Genomic DNA, 16,980 nt, shown 5'->3' on the forward strand with positions numbered 1-16,980 from the left:
GAGGATATTCCAGAAAAAGTATTAAAACAGGTTATAATAGAGCAAAATCCTGTATAAGAGAGGATCTATTGTGCCCCAAAATCAAAGAAAAGGAAAAAGAGAATAAAATCCGCTATATCTCAACTTACAATGGACATTGGCAAGAAATGCGAACTTGTATCCAAAAATATTGGCATGTGCTGAAAGCCGACCCAATTCTAGCAAAGAGTCTCACTAGCTCACCTCTGATGACCTCTAGACGTAGCAAAAATTTGGGTGACTTACTAACAAATAGCCACTATGTTTCAATCATTAAACAAGGAGGTACATTTCTAGATTCTAAAGGACCAGTTAAGGGATGTTTTACATGTGGCAATTGCGTATCATGTAAAAATATTGTTCGATCTGCCAAATTTTATTCGGTAGATGGAAAAGAGTATAATATCAAACAGCGTATAACTTGTAATACCACACAAGTTATTTATTACGCAACATGCACATGTCCCAAAATATACGTAGGTTTGACCTCCAGGCGTTTAGGAACCCGTGTTCGGGAACACGTTCGAGACATTGGGGCTGCAAAGTCAGTAAAAGATATTTCCCTTTTAAAAACACTACCTCGACATTTTCATACATTCCATAACTGTAATCCTAACCATCTTACAGTCCGAGGCATAGAACATGTACAATGTGGAATCAGAGGTGGAAATATAAAAAGCTTATTAGCACAAAAGGAATGTAAGTGGATTTTTACTCTGGGCACAATGGTACCAAATGGACTGAATGAAACTAACGGATACTCATCTTATCTATAATCATGTGGTTTGATCGGCCCCCCAATGATACCCCCTCCAGATATACCACCTTCCATATATTTGTCTTATGGTTAGGTTTTTAAATGTTTTCTTGCATTTTACTCATTTTAACTTATTTTTATTTCTTAGATCTGCGACAATTGTTACTTATTTTGGCTGGTAACTTATCAAGATCACCATTTGTCATTCACCTAGGAGATCACGTCCATATAAGAAGATTTTTACATAATGTATAATTCATCATCTTTATATATAAATATTTATTTTATTTTTTATTTGTAGTATTGCATATGTAATTGTCAAATATGTATTGATGATTTTTTAACATTTTTTCACAGAATAATATAAATGTATCATATGACCACTGAATATATAAGAGTACACTTGTTATTGTATAATAATTGCACATTATATTTATTATAATATCACATTAATGGCTTTAAATATCACTGTTATTCATTAATGCTCTTTGCACTTTTAATAGTTGCAGCCACTAATATCGTTCAATTGTCGTTGTAAATTAATTTTTTGTTTAGTAGTATGCATCTGATATATATGGAAACAGTTAATACCTTTGATCGGTTTTGCCTTGGAGTGTTAACACTGTTGTCCTTCTCTGCGCTGTCAGTACACGATCTCCTGTTGCGTGTCGGATGTCATGCGGCTTGGCGCTAGCCGCTGCTTCTGGCAGGTACATGGTGACCGCTGATAGGCAGAGAGTAACCTAGGAACGGCATCCACCCCTGACGCTTAGAAGCGCCGTGCTATTTGCCGGTCCGTTAACATGTGACCGGAATTAGATCATATTTAAGGCAGACGCTTATCGCCATAAGACCACGCCCCCTTGAGGAAGCGAGAGTCTTTTCTCGCGAAACGCGCGTCGGGATAGCTAACGCTCCTAGGACTGACATCTATTCAACGTGGGTAAATAACCTTTACAATTTGTAACATGTTTTATGTGCAGTCTTTTTTCTAATATGGTGTGACACCTATGAGCTCGTTGTATTTGCGCAACAGCGCTACCTATATTCATTTATATTAGGAGTCAGCATCTTTATTTTTCATCTGAGCCCATTTAGGATTACTTTATACATGCTCATTGGAAGTTTAATGTAACACCCATAGTTTTATGTGATTTACAGAAGCGCAATTGCGCAATAAATAATTATATAAAGTGGTTGTTGACATTCACATTTATAATTGTATTCATGTGCATTATATTGGGCAGCCAATAACGATAATTAGAAATTCAGCACATAGTCAGTCCTGGGTTATAGCGTTATTTACAGCGTTTTTTCACCTGATTTGGATCATCTTGTTGTCCATATTGACAGATTGTCTTTATACTTGTTATAATGGAAAAAACTTATTAAATTATATGAAATAAAAAATATATACTTTTTATACGTAAAAAACTCTGGATTCTCTATATTTTTTCAATTCCCTTTTTACACTACTATAGGCACAACTCATAGACGAGCGTTTTTTTTCTAAACCCTTTTACTTGTCTAGGAAATTATTTTTTTTCCTTCAATATTAAAGTATAATTTTTCTTAGTCATGCATGGAAATTTGATATTTCTTTTCTAAGAGGAACATAAAAAGCACTACCAGCCAAGATGCTATACAAACAGAAATCCGTACTAGGGGTTAATCCAAGGCAATGGATAAAATAAAATATCTACTTGTACAGAAAGGCAAGTGTTGATGGAGACTGCGGCTGCAGGCAGGAAGAGATATACGGGTAAAATTTGCACTCTGACACTGTAATAACATATGGCCATGCTCCATTGATTTTATGCCGTACACCTAATAATACACACCAATTCAACAGTCCTCAGGAAAAATTTGGAATAGTTTGTAATAAAGTAGTGTTCCTCACTTACAAGTAACATTTAGTTTTTGTTGACAATTCAGGCTTTATGAGCATGGTTGATATGATTAATGACTTGACTTAATTAAAGAGTAGCACCTTTGGAAGCTGATTGATGATCTGTAATGATATATGGTCTATTGTTTCATCTACAGTAGGTATATTATACACAGTAGTAGGTGAGATCCATATTGGGCAAAGGCATTTGTGATCCTGGAATTGTTGACATCCCTGACTGCTGGACCTATGCTTTACAGTGCTTCATAAATTGCGTAATCAGGAATGTTTATCAAGCAGAATGTCTGACAAAGACCTCAGAACGTAACTAACATCCTTAGATGTGGTTTATAATGCACATAGACCTGAGGATTCTCCATCATAGGGCGATGTGTGTGAAGTTTTTTTAGTGTCTGAACAAATTACCATCACCTTCCTCAGCGCCTGTGCTGCCTTCTACAAGCTTGTATATTGACTCCCCCTGTACATCCCTCAAAATACCTTTTGAATTGCTGCAGTGATGTATGTAAATTGGATTGTCCAGTCTGATTATTGCAGCGTCTGTCCCTCCTCTCTGCTGCTAATCGCCAGTCTATGGCTGTGCCTTCCACATAGCCCAACGTAATCTCACGCCTGCGCAGGAGCATTGCCGGGTCATGCAGGTGCACTTTTGCTCTGCCCCAAGAGGTTGACAGTGAAACTATGTCTAGGGCGCAATATGGTCTTCCTGTCAGGAAGCTCCAGGGAATGTGGGGGTTAACCCCTTACTGACCTCGGACGGGATAGTACGTCCGAGGTCAGCTACCCTGCTTTGATGCAGGGCTCCGCGGTGAGCCCGCATCAAAGCCGGGACATGTCAGCTGTTTTGAACAGCTGACATGTGCCCGCAATAGCGGCGGGTGAAATCACGATTCATCACCCGCCGGTATTAACTAGTTAAATGCCGCTGTCAAACGCAGACAGCGGCATTTAACTACCGCATCCGGCCGGGCGGACGGAAATGACGTCATTGCCGACCCCCGTCACATGATCGGAGGTCGGCGATGCTTTAGAATGGTAACCATAGAGGTCCTTGAGACCTCTATGGTTACTGATCTCCGGCAGCTGTGAGCGCCACCCTGTGGTCGGCGCTCACAGCACACCTGATTTTCTGCTACATAGCAGCGATCTAATGATCGCTGTTATGTAGCAGAGCCGATTGTGCTGTGCCTGCTTCTAGCCTCCCATGGAGGCTATTGAAGCATGGCAAAAGTAAAAAAAAAAAGTTACAAAAAATGTGAAAAAAATATAAAAGTTTAAATCACCCCCCTTTCGCCCCAATCAAAATAAATCAATGAAAAAATCAAACCTACACATATTTGGTATCACCGCATTCAGAATCGCCCGATCTATCAGTAAAAAAAAGCATTAACCTGATCGCTAAATGGCGTAACAAGAAAAAAATTCGAAACGCCAGAATTACGTTTTTTTGGCCGAAAAATAACCTAGTCATGTTAGGTGTCTATGAACTCGTAATGACCTGGAGAATCATAATGGCAGGTCAGTTTAAGCATTTAGTGAACCTAGCAAAAAAGCCAAACAAAAAAACAAGTGTGGGACTGCACTTTTTTTTGCAATTTCACCGCACTTGGAATTTTTTTCCTGTTTTCTAGTACACAACATGGTAAAACCAATGATGTCGTTCAAAAGTACAACTCGTCCCGCAAAAAATAAGCCCTCACATGGCCAAATTGACGGAAAAATAAAAATGTTATGGCTCTGGGAAGGAGGGAAGTGAAAAACGAACACGGGAAAACGGAAAATCCCAAGGTCATGAAGGGGTTAAAGTGGACCTTTCACCAAGTCACTCTGCAGTGAGAATAGTCTGTTTAATGTGGGGGCGTGTTTTCTGTCCCCAGTGTTTTGCTGCCTGCTTATGATTGGTCAGTGCAAGAAAGAGGAAGAATCACCCGCCCCAGTGATATCTCTCTGGTTATGCCCACTTGTACTTGAGAAAAAATAACTGTTTAGGTGCCAAATACTGTGATCGCTAGTGTCTCCGAATTAGAGAGACAACATTTTTTTTAAAATAATGTTTTATTTTCTTCTGCAGCACCTACCACATTGTGTGTTCAGTTCAGCCTGAAAAATTTGGTAAATGGTCAACTTTAAGTTAAGTTCTAAATCAGTATAGGGCACAGCATATATTAACTACAGTAAGGAAAATGCATTAAATTTATGGCTGAAGATATCATGTGATGAGAGCTACAATACATTTTAAATCTAACGATGACACTTATTTGCTGCGTAATATATAAACTGATTAGTTTCTTATGATATCTTGATACTTAACATTTTGAAAATGTCAGCAGTATCTCACTGATATTGGAATAAGACGTACTGTGTTTGGCATTCTACAGTATTTACAGTCCAGATCTAATGCATATGCCTTGCCCATTTTTTCTGTTGACCTTTTAGGGTTTGCTAGTTATACAACCATTTCAATCGACTGGTTTTATGTTTCTTCCATAGACTTCAATGTTTGCACTGCAATATCACATGACAAGGAAACAGAAAAAACTCATACACTAATTTATTATATGTGTTACTCGTACCTTATAGAAATGTATGCCTTTGGAATATAGACTCTGTGGCTTAATGGGGGTTTGAAGTTTTTAGAAAAATCTTTTTTTGTTTTGAACTCTTTCGGACTTTTTTCTTAACAAAATATAGCAATCCTATGGAAACTTTGAAGTGACCATCTCCTTTTCATGATTAAATATCTAGTGGTCTAAACTAAAAGATGATGTAAAACACTGATATGAAAGCAATGGAAGCACTTAGGTACCACTATAGCTGTGAAAGGGCATTAGCCATATATAATACTTCAATCACCTGTGCAATATTAAGGAAACCCTGAAAACAAGACAAGTTTGAGGGGCGTGAGGACTGGCATTTGGGAAACACTTCTCTAATGTAGCGTACAGGGGATCAATAGCTCCTCAGAAGAAGTACAGAACATGGTAACGCATGCACTAGAAAGAGACAGGAGACAGCCATAAACAACCTGTCAGTTGAAAAACATAACTAGATGTCTGCGCTGAATTGCTGTATTATTCTAAATCAGAAAAATAGATCCAGAGATTGATAACTGGCTCTGCATACCGCAAACTGTTATGGAACAAGCCCTGGTAATGACCTGCCAACAGTCATTGGAAGTGGTAAACATTCGGGTTGAGCGACTTTTATTTTTATAGGATCGGGTCGGGTTTCACGAAACCCGACTTTCTCAAAAGTCTGGTCGAGCGAAATAGGCCGATCCTATAAAAAAGTCGGGGTCGGGTCGGCCGAAACACGAAACCCAATGCAGTGCAATGGGATACTATGGTTCCCAGGGTCTGAAGGAGAGGAAACTCTCCTTCAGGCCCTGGGATCCATATTAATGTGTAAAATAAAGAATTAAAATAAAAAATATTGATATACTCACCTCTCCGACGCAGCCTGGACCTTACCGCTGGTAACCGGCAGCCTTCTTTGCTTAAAATGAGCGCGTTCAGGGCCTTCCATGATGTCACGGCTTCTGAACGCACTCATTCTTAGGAAGGAAGGCTGCCGGAAAGAAGCCGAGGGTGAGTATATTCCTATTAGGTACATACTCACCCTCGGACGCGCCCTGCTTCTTTCCGGCAGCCTTCCTTCTTAAGAATGAGCGCGTTCAGGGCCTTAGATGACGTCACGGCTTGTGATTGGTCGCGGCCGCCCATGTGACCGCTCACGCGACCAATCACAAGCCGTGACGTAATTCTCAGGTCCTAAATTCCTAGAATTAGGAATTTAGGACCTGAGAATTACATCATGGCTTGTGATTGGTCGCGTGGCGGTCACATGAGCGGCATGCGACCAATCAGAAGCCGTGACGTCATGGAAGGCCGTAAATGCCCTCATTTTAAGCAAAGAAGGCTGCCGGTTACCAGTGGCGATGTCCAGGGGCCTCCGGATAGGTGAGTATATCAATATTTTTTATTTTAATTCTTTATTTTACACTTAAATGTGGATTCCGATACCGATTTCCGATATCGCAAACATCTTGGAACTCGGTATCAGAATTCCGATACCAGATTCAGAAGATCGCCGACCTCATGGCCGACCCCACACAGGGATCGGGTCGGGTTTCATGAAACCCGACTTTGCCAAAAGTCGGCGACTTCTGAAAATGGCCGACCCATTTCGCTCAACCCTAGTAAACATCCTAACCTAAATGATAGACCTTTGGGAATTACAGGGTGTAATGTCCTGAAGTGACCTGCACTGACTGACCAGTGTCACCGGAGGCTGACTGTGGTGATATGCCCTGATATAACGATTGGAATATTGGACTGTAACACTAAGTAGTGCTGTGTTCTGCACTAACAGTGACCCTAACAGTGAGAAAGTTGTGGCCTGGGCAGTAAATCTATGGTTTAAGACAATGTTGAAGGCTGCACTGCACCTAGGTAGAACTGCTGGAAGTTGTATGTCTCTGATGTCTCTTGTGCCTTGCACCTTTGAGTGAGTGTTACTAGAAGAGAAAAACTGTAGCCAGCTCTAGGTGTAGCCTATGACAAAGTGTTCCACCCTGTGCTAAGTTACGGCTGTTTGTTGCCAGTGCATACCGCCACTTGAGACTGCTCCTGAAACGTAGCCTCACTATTAAAGTCTATGCCACTATGTTGTAGCAGAACTGCCAAAGTAAGAAAGTGTTTGTGTATAATGGCCAAGATAAATGCTTAAGTACTGCTAAATATCCATTGTACCCTCACATGAGAAATGGTAGAGTTGTGTTAAAATGTGCCAGAAATGCTGCAGATTTTTAATATGTTTTTATTGGAAGGGGGAGGGAAGGTGGAAAATCTGCAGAATTTTATAGAAACAGCAAATTGGAAGAAAATGAATCATTCTCATCCATGCATTGTGTGTATTTTCTATACAGAAACTGACCTTTTGTGCACATATTATTTTAATCTGCTGCATGTCACTTTACGCTGGGGAAAGTAGACTTCACTATCCTTCTATATCATTTCTAAACACTCTTTTTTGGTGATTGCTTTGTATCTCCGTTCATACTACACCCACATACACAAATGATACACCATTTGAAAGGTAAACTTGCCCCTTCAGCAGGAAATTAGCCAAACAAACCACACATGCATGATGTGATCACAAAATACAGTTTAAACATTAATTTTCATAAACCTGTAGTAAGGAAAAATGACCTGCAGGTGGCACCACACTATCCCAAAGCACATTACCACAAAGCTGCTTACAGACATCAGAAACAAATCCTAACATTTGCCTTGGGGGCTTTCCAGCTTGCCGCACTCCTTGCCCAGCCGATTTCAGGCACATTGGAGGAATGCACACTTCACTGCAGGTGAGTCACATATGCAAACACATTTGTAAACATGCACTGCCTATTCAATTGCACACTTAAGGTACCTTCACACGAAACGACATTATAACGATATCGCTAGCAATCCGTGACGTTGCAGCGTCCTCGCTAGCGATATCGTTTCGTTTGACACGCAGCAGCGATCAGGATCCTGCTGTGATGTCGCTGGTCGCTGAATAAAGTCCAGAACTTTATTTGGTCGTCCGATCGCTGTGTATCGTTGTGTTTGACAGCAAAAGCAACGATACCAGCGATATTTTACACTGGTAACCAGGGTAAACATCGGGTTACTAAGCGCAGGGCCGCGCTTAGTTACCCGATGTTTACCCTGGTTACTAGCGTAAAATGTAAAAAAAACAAACAGCACATACTCACATTGCGTCCCCTGCAGTCTGCTTCCTCCTCTGACTCAGCGCCGCAAAGTGAAAGTGAAAGCAGCACAGCGGTGACGTCACCGCTCTGCTCTCACTGTACGGCGCTCAGTCAGTCAGGAAGTGGACGCAGGGGGACGTGAATGTAAGTATGTGCTGTTTGTTTTTTTTAGATTTTACGCTGGTAACCAGGGTAAACATCGGGTTACTAAGCGCGGCCCTGCGCTTAGTTACCCGATGTTTACCCTGGTTACCAGGGGACCTCGGCATAGTTGATCGCTGGAGAGCGGTCTGTGTGACAGCTCTCCAGCGACCAAACAGCGACGCTGCAGCGATCGACATCGTTGTCGCTATCGCTGCAGCGTCGCTTCGTGTGAAGGTACCTTTACTCATTTCCTCCGTTTATCCTCCACTGACACACACAAATGATACACCATTTCAAAGGTCAAATTACCTGCAGGTGCCATTTGCCTTTGGGTCTTTCCAGCTTGCCAAAGTGCTTGTGTGGCGCCCCGGGATCCTGGTCGTCACAGTGGTAATGCTTTCCTCCCGGGGAGAGTGATGCTATGTTCAGAGGCAAGGAAGGATAACTGCATCCAGGTATCACAAACATGCAACACATTCATACTCTAGGTCACCAAGGGGAGCTTCTGATCCTTTTTACTAGGTGACTCTCCATATATATATAACTGGTAGTCTGGAGGAAGAGTTAGTTCAGTTCCTGTCAAAGAGACAGAGGGGAAGGAAAACAGAAAGATGTGCTAGAAAGAGATTGCCAGAAGGGAGCTTGTTGTGGAACAGCAGCTGAGGTGGAGCTGGTACGATAAGAGAATAGCTGAGCAGATGTGGGGGTCTGCAGCTCCTGGCAGCAAGAGGAAACTGAGAAGGAAAGAACATCGTCCAGTCAGTTCCTGACAGAGTTAGGTCCAGACGTCAGTCTGAGGAGGACAGAGGGTCCACGGAGCTGTGCATGCCCTCAGAGCTGCAGCTCCCAGAAAGAGACATTTTGAAGGCAGAACTGTACTGCAGCGAGCATGAAGGAAGGCAAAGCAAAGGAGAGGATACCAGAAGGGGACCAGCCCCGAACAGGCTGCCTCCTTCTGAGGCCCAGAACACCGGTAGCCGGAACACCGAGGTAGTAAGGACCTCTACGCCTTACTTCAGAGACCGGCAGGACAGCTAATTGCATGTTACCTGTCCGCACCTACACCCAGGAGGCACAGTGACACCCCATAGTGCCGGGTTATCTAAGAGACCCTATAAACAAGCTCAATTCACCAGTCATAGGGGTTTTGTCCTATCCTATACGGGGGACAGAGAGAGAGACTCTAAATCTGTGAGGACCTTATTTGAAGCTTATGCAGTAAGGGACTACACCACTAAAGCGCAAGGGAAGGCTATTGATTTCCACCGGGACAAGGGGACTCTGAACTTGCCTCTGAACCACCCAGACTCTGCCTGCCCTGTGGTCTGGTGCCCTGGACTGTGGATGCTGAAGTCTTCAGTAAAGGTAAAAAGACTGCAACCTTGTGTCCTTGTTCTTCTCTGCGCCTCTCACCATACCACCATCTTCACACTGGGAAGCCCTAGGGATATACTTCACCTGTGGGAAGGTATACCATCTAGCTGACATAACATCACCCCAGCGGACCCCTTAAAGCAGCGTCGGTCACCTTGACCGAATATCACAGGGGGTGTCTCGAACATAGACTTTCCCCTTTAAAGACCTTTCCCTTTTATACAGGCATCCCAGGGCCCCACACTGGGTCAGCCACCGTGACATCCCCCCTTTGATCCAACTGGAACTGGTACCGAGTACCCCCTTGCCTGACGGGGCGCTTCACTTGCCAAGCCTATTTCAGGCAAAGTCGAGGATTGCACACTTCACTGCAGGTGAGTCACAAATGCAAAACACATTTGTAAACATGCACTGCTTTTTCAGTGATTACTTTATCCCACACACACAAATGGTGAGTCACATATGCAAACACATTTGTAAACATGCACTGCTTTTTCGGTGATTACTTCGCCCCACACACATAAATAATACACCATTTGAAAGGTACATTTGCCCCCTTCAGCGAGAAAAGACACAAACAAACCACATATTCACAATTTCATCAATAAATACAGTTTAAACATTCATTTTCTGAAACCTGCAGAAAAAACAATACCCTGCAGGTGGGGCATCACAACCTCAAGACTTTTTTTAGCCTCTACCTATCAAACCAATTTATTGCATTAACAATCTACATATATAAATACCTCTCTGCGTTCATCATCTTATTAAATACATTTACATTTGACCAGCTTAATTTTCCTGAAATTGCCTGCACCCCGACAACCAATGTGCGAAAATTTTGCACGGGCCAACTAGTATATCTTTATTGTTGAATTCAATGGCAAAGTTAAAATTTACAATAAAGTCTGTCAAAAAACCTTGAAAAGTTCAAAATCTAAAAAAGAAACCAGATATTCACCTCTGCTGTCAATTTCCCTATTACTAGCAGGGTTTCCATGTCAGGCTCAATGCATCTCAGACACCTGTAGTGATGGTTCATCCCATGTTAACGCTACATCACAGACTGTAGTGGTCACATATGCATGAAACTAAACTTTACCAAAACTGGCATGGAAAACCTGCTAGGAGCAAAGAAATCATCAGCTGAATTGTGTAGTATCTTCTTGCAGCAAATCCACAACATGGACATACCGTACCATAACTCCTAATCTTGTCACTTCTGTTTGATTTCAACCCTGCATACTCTAAATCCATCAATACTTCTTACTCAAATTGGGGGTCATGTGTGGATATTCTTTCCTCACAGATTCTGAGAATCCATGAATACATATATTATGGAGGCATTCCCACTTAGTAGCATTGTTTCACAGAAAACAAGATCCCTCATGGGTCACCACTCACCACATGGAAAAGTGCATTTGAATAGCTAATACCAACTTAGGCCTTGATCTTTCAGTGTTGTTTCTCCAGTTTTCTGAGGTAATTTGTTCATTTTTAGTGGCTTTAAGGTGATTGTCATGGATTTTTTTATTGATGGAATATCGTTAGGATAGATCATCAATGTCTGATCTGCGGGGGTGTGATATCCGGTAGCCCCACCAATCAGCTGCTCCTGGTGCCGGTGGCTGCGACAACTGCTCAGTTATGGAGCTGTACATCACAGCTCCAACAGTAGAATAATGGCCGAGACTGAGTGCAGCACATCCACCCACTATTGATTTGAATTTGGGGTGGATGTGCAGTACCTGGCCGTGGCCACTATAAAGTTGATGGAGCTGTTCTGTGTAGCTCCATAACTGAGCAGTTCTGTACACCGCCGACATCGGGAACAGCTGATCAGCGGAAGTGCCGGGTATTTCACATTTATGATCTATTGTAAAGATAGGCAATCAATGTAAAAGTCCTGGACAGCTCCTTTAATATATGTGCCTTATTTATATGATTTGCACTATTTTTTAAGTTGTGTTTCCATGGCAACTTTACTTTTCCAGATCTTTTACACAGATTCACATTATGTGATTCTTACCAAATTTTGCATTTTTTGGCACATACTATTCCACTCTATGCCTGGAATAAGGTTTTGGTCAGAGTTTTTAATTTCACACATTTTTAGACAAACATGGGGCATTTTATTCTGACTTTCTTTGCTAAAACGTTGCAAAAATCAGTTAAATGCATACCACAAGACAATAAAAAAGTTACTTCAAAAATATTGCAAATGCTAAATCAGCATCTTTAACTCTGCATTTAACTATGCTTAGTACATAAGCTCTCATGGTCAATTATTATTTGACATGGGGGAGACGGCACATCAAATAAATCAAGGTGGCTGTAAGATTAGGTAATTCCAAAGAGATTATTCAGGATCTTGCAAAAATGTGTAATCTATCAAAATTCTGATCATGAATAACCCATCCAGTATACAAGACACAAGTTCTAACAAAATAGGAAAATATCTGTGCTCTCATCAAGAAAATGCCGTCAACTAAAAAATTCAAATATCCAGTCATAAACCAAACCAATGTTCGCTCGCGATATGAAAAGTAGATGACTTCCAGTTTTATCTTCTATTCTTGCACCAATAGTATTATTTGTACATGGGATTCATATGGTCAAACTCTCAGAACCAGGAGTGGACCATACTACAAGCACGTTACATGTATGAGGGATTTCCTTAGCAGTTACATGTGGGCAGTGTTGACAACATGATTCCGGCAAGTTATTATGCTAAACCGGGATTAACCTAGTGGACAAGTGGCAAATTATTACACTGACTGAACTGACTGTTTACCTGGCATGTAAAAGAATAGAAAAAAAATTCATTTGAAACTGCAGAGAAAGTGCAGAGATTCTCTTCTCAAAAGATAATGATAAATGAAATTGAAAAAGAAAATATATGTCCTTTCATCTCCAAGCTGTAGATGTGGCTCAGCTGTTTGGAGCCTGCAGGTAATAACAGATCCATGAGTTGCAAATACAAATTGCACTTTCTACATAGACCATCTAGGGTAATCATGGGTGATATCATGTAGAAAAAAATGCAATCAGACATTTCCTAAAGTGTTCTCGTAGATGCTATTTATTGACACAGGATGCATGCGGTTACAAAGACAAGTAATCTACTTTTGGGATTACACAGTTAAATCCTAGGAATTGAGCTAATATAACATATGCAAGTTCTAATATTGTGGCAAAAATAAGCCAAATTCTAGCCAATTCTAGCTCTAGCCCTATGAAACATCAAAAGTGCTTAATATTTGTAGTAATGCCTTCCATCCTAAAAAAATCATCATTCATCTTTTTCCTGTATAATATCTATTAAGATGTATTCAGTCTTAAGTATGTGTGATTTCCAAAGGGTAGAGCAGGAAGCCTCCAGAGATTAATTACATTATAGGTCTGGAGATCCCCTACATATGATTGGATCTTTCAATGAGACATATATTCTGGCCTATCCAGTATTCAGGAGGCTTACAGGGACAGTTTCTCATGATCCCCTGGGAACTGTGTTAAAATGAAAAAGCCCTTCTGGACATGAACCTGAAATGAGATGTGAAGGTCCCAGAAATGCACATAGATGATCAAGGTATACAAGAATATTCATGAAGGCTTATATAGGGCCTTGTTCTTAATCATGGCAAAATAATTATGAATGTAGAAAACGTATATCACCAAGAAATCTATATCTTAGGAAAAAATCCCATATTAGCTCATGACTTTATCATCCTCAGTACAGAATGTATCATTTGTATGATCCTTCAGGAAAAGTTGTTTTTTTGTATGTTTGTTGATGAGATACTAGACACATTATTCCATTCCAATTCTACCATTGATGACAGTCATCAATATAACCAATCACGTATATACATAGCCGTCCAAACATAAATAATACTGTGCAATTCTGAAGTGAACACTTGGGAGATCCTGTGTCAGGAGAATCCTCAGAAATGATTTTCTGCCTGTGATTCTACTACTTCATACAATCTCTTTCACTGACTCTTAACCAAGGAATCTGTTGGAATTATATTCAACAGTTGCTGACATCGAAATCTTGCCCTACTCCCTTAACAATACACAGCGGATCCTGCTCTATATCAAGAGCTGAGCTGTTTTGAAAGACCCAGGCTGGCTCCGTTAGCTGATCAGCTGTGTCAAAGCAAATGCAATTGACAGTGAATGAAAATCCCCACTCAGCCTGGCAAAATAAAAAGCATCCTTCTCATTAAGTCGGCATTGTGCACTGTGCGTAGTAAGAGACAGCAACTTGTGGCTTCACACACAAGCTATTCTCTTCTTAGATTGATTCCTACAAGACCAGTACATAAATTCACCAAAATGAACAAATTCTTTAACCACGTTTCCATTACTGAATCATCAAAACCAAAATTACTTACCTGGGTATGTAGTCACTTGTCTATAAAATGTAAAACATCAAGTACCGGATAACCAGACCCAAATACATGTATGTCTTAATATTGATTATGTGCAAGTTTAATTAAAGTGGTATTCTTATTGGATAACTGTTTCTTTGTCAGATCACATATGTAAGATTTCATACCGGGCACAAATAGCTATAAAGAACTAATACTACTACTACTACTGCTGCCACTACCTAGTAAATGGACCAGCTTTAGAAGGTACAATGTCACCAGTTGGCATGAATACTCAACAAGTTATCACTCTTTACCTCTGCAAGGCAAGATCCCTCACGTGACATGGACATGGTCACACCTATCAATCAACACAGTAAGGAAGTATCCATGCAACTTACTGCAGTCGTCTGAATCGTATCCATCCAGGTCCACTTCCTCCTCCTGTTTAGAAGGCAGTGTGGTAGTAGTTGTGGTTGTAGAAGCAGCTCCATATGCCCCAAATAGTTTGTCCACATCTTCCTCTTCCTCTTTAGAACTTTCCGACGGACTAACAGATGGTTGGCTGACGTTAGATTTTAGGGAGTTACTACGGGTCACGGTGGTTGGGATACCACGAGGAAAACGGGGGAAATAGTCTGAAATTTGTTTGATTGGCTTGATGGGGCCTGGACACACATCAATGGCCATATGCTCCTGGATGCTTATGGTCATTTTCTCTCCTTTTCGGAGTGTCATGCATGCGATTCTGTTCCAAAACCCAAACCAGAGAATGGATTGAAGAAAGAGAGTGGTTTATTGAAGTTCAACTACATAAAGAAGCAAATATTTCCCTTGGAAAAGAAGGTCAAAAATGCTCCTGCAGGCTATGTTGTTGTCTCTTGGACTTTCAGACACCTTTTACATAGTGCCTGTAGCTTCCTGCAGCCACAAACGATCCTTATCCTCCCAGTGACTGCTATGCCTAAGCGTGAGGCAGAGACAAGCTGACAGGCAGGAGGGGGTGTGTATAGGGTGATGTCACTTGTTAGCAACCAAGCAAAATACAGGAAGCAAAGGAATGAGGGATGGATCAGGTGCATTCAGCAGCTCTGTACCTTTCAGCCTGCCAGCATCATAATTAGGCTTGGTCAAAATTAGGGACTTCAGAACAAAAGGACATTTCTTGATTCTTGAACAGGTGAACGACAGAAATAACTGCAAATGCTGCAGGGTTTCCCATTGCTGTCTTAGCTTTTCCTGAACAGCTATTGCAGCCCAGAGGATCAGTTCTGCACCAACACATAGGGTTAATACTATACCGTAGACGCTGCATCCAACTTTCATGCACAGCATGATAATCATTCTCAATTCGGCTGAATTGAAAAAAAAAATACAGCTGGTGAGAGCGAAATGTTAGCATCAAATTTGTACGTTCTTTTTAATTAGCACAACACTTACACGTTAGTTGCAAATAGATAGCTAATAAAAGCAGCGTTAATTACATGCACCCTCAAGTCAATGTGAATATGTTCTGATGCTGATGTAGATACCATGATGTAGGGTGGCAGGTTGTATACTACATCTGACATGAGGCTTTATCTACTGTTGTTACTATACAGTACTCAGGCAATTTCATGTGAATAACCATGTTACCTCGAATTCTTAAGAGTTTGGTTAGACACAACTAAGCTTTTGGGAAAGTAATATTTAATGAGGTTTTTGAAAACAGCAAACAAAAAACCACCACAACAAATGATTGATTACGCTCTATAAGACATTTCTTAGGCCACATTCGCACTTCCATATTTTTGGTCTGAGTTCAGTCCCTAGAAAAAAGCAAACATCCTCGGACCAATGTTATTCAGTAGAGCTGTTCGGATTACCTTTTTTAACATGGACCCAATGTCAGCGTGAAAAGAATCACAGCGTTCTCTGATCTTTTCCAGATTTTAGCTGAGACTTGCCTATTCAAGTCTATGGGTGTGCAAAAAAAAAATCATATCTGACGCAGATAAACTGTATAGCATCAATGGACACCTTGGTATTATTAACCTAGGAAACTGTATTTGGTATTGTAAATTTTATTCACTGCTCATGTATAAAAACCGGCACAATGCAGATTGAATACAGATGGTGATACAAATGAAAAATTGTCTTTTTTTTCTGGATGAAAATGCGTTGAACTGAAATTAGTATCTATATTATCTCATCTACCAACTACTGCGCATTACACGGATCACTCCACTGTTTTATATGGAAGTTGTATAGCACTTTATTTCTCCTGCAGAGGCGCTACACTGGATTGCTATGAATAGTTTACATCCGAATGTCGTAGGTCAGCAGCATGGTAAGCTCCTATGAGGATCTAATACCTCTAAACAGGGTGTTACATCAACATGTAAAAAGCTGCTGCACTTTTGATGTGATGTCAGCACTGCAACCAATTATCAGAGGCCAGCAGAAGAGGTGAAGACTCAGCGGTGGACTCAGAAAAGTAAATAAAGCATGGTTTGTTTGTTTTTCCATCATTTTGGGGGGTTTTGTTTTCTTTCTCTCCTTCCATAACTTTTTTATTTTTCCTTTGACTTAGCTGTAACAGGGCTTGTTTTTTTGGACGAGTTGTAGTTTTGAATTACTGTAAAAAGGGAAAAAATTACATTCCGCT

The 16,980-nt window shown here is 40.9% G+C and overlaps 1 protein-coding gene across 1 annotated transcript in view; it reads right to left on the reverse strand.

Annotated features, from left to right (window-relative positions):
* The window catches only part of DOC2B (double C2 domain beta), a 1,351,069-nt gene extending 1,335,774 nt beyond the window's left edge, over window positions 1–15,295 (reverse strand). The window contains exon 1 of the mRNA XM_077296346.1: window positions 14,735–15,295. Coding sequence (XP_077152461.1) covers window positions 14,735–15,071 — 337 coding nt within the window. The 5' untranslated portion in view covers window positions 15,072–15,295. The remainder of the gene's footprint in view (window positions 1–14,734) is intronic.
* Window positions 15,296–16,980: the final 1,685 nt, after the last annotated feature.

This window comes from Ranitomeya variabilis, chromosome 3 (genome assembly GCF_051348905.1).
Source record: "Ranitomeya variabilis isolate aRanVar5 chromosome 3, aRanVar5.hap1, whole genome shotgun sequence".
NCBI lineage: Eukaryota > Metazoa > Chordata > Amphibia > Anura > Dendrobatidae > Ranitomeya > Ranitomeya variabilis.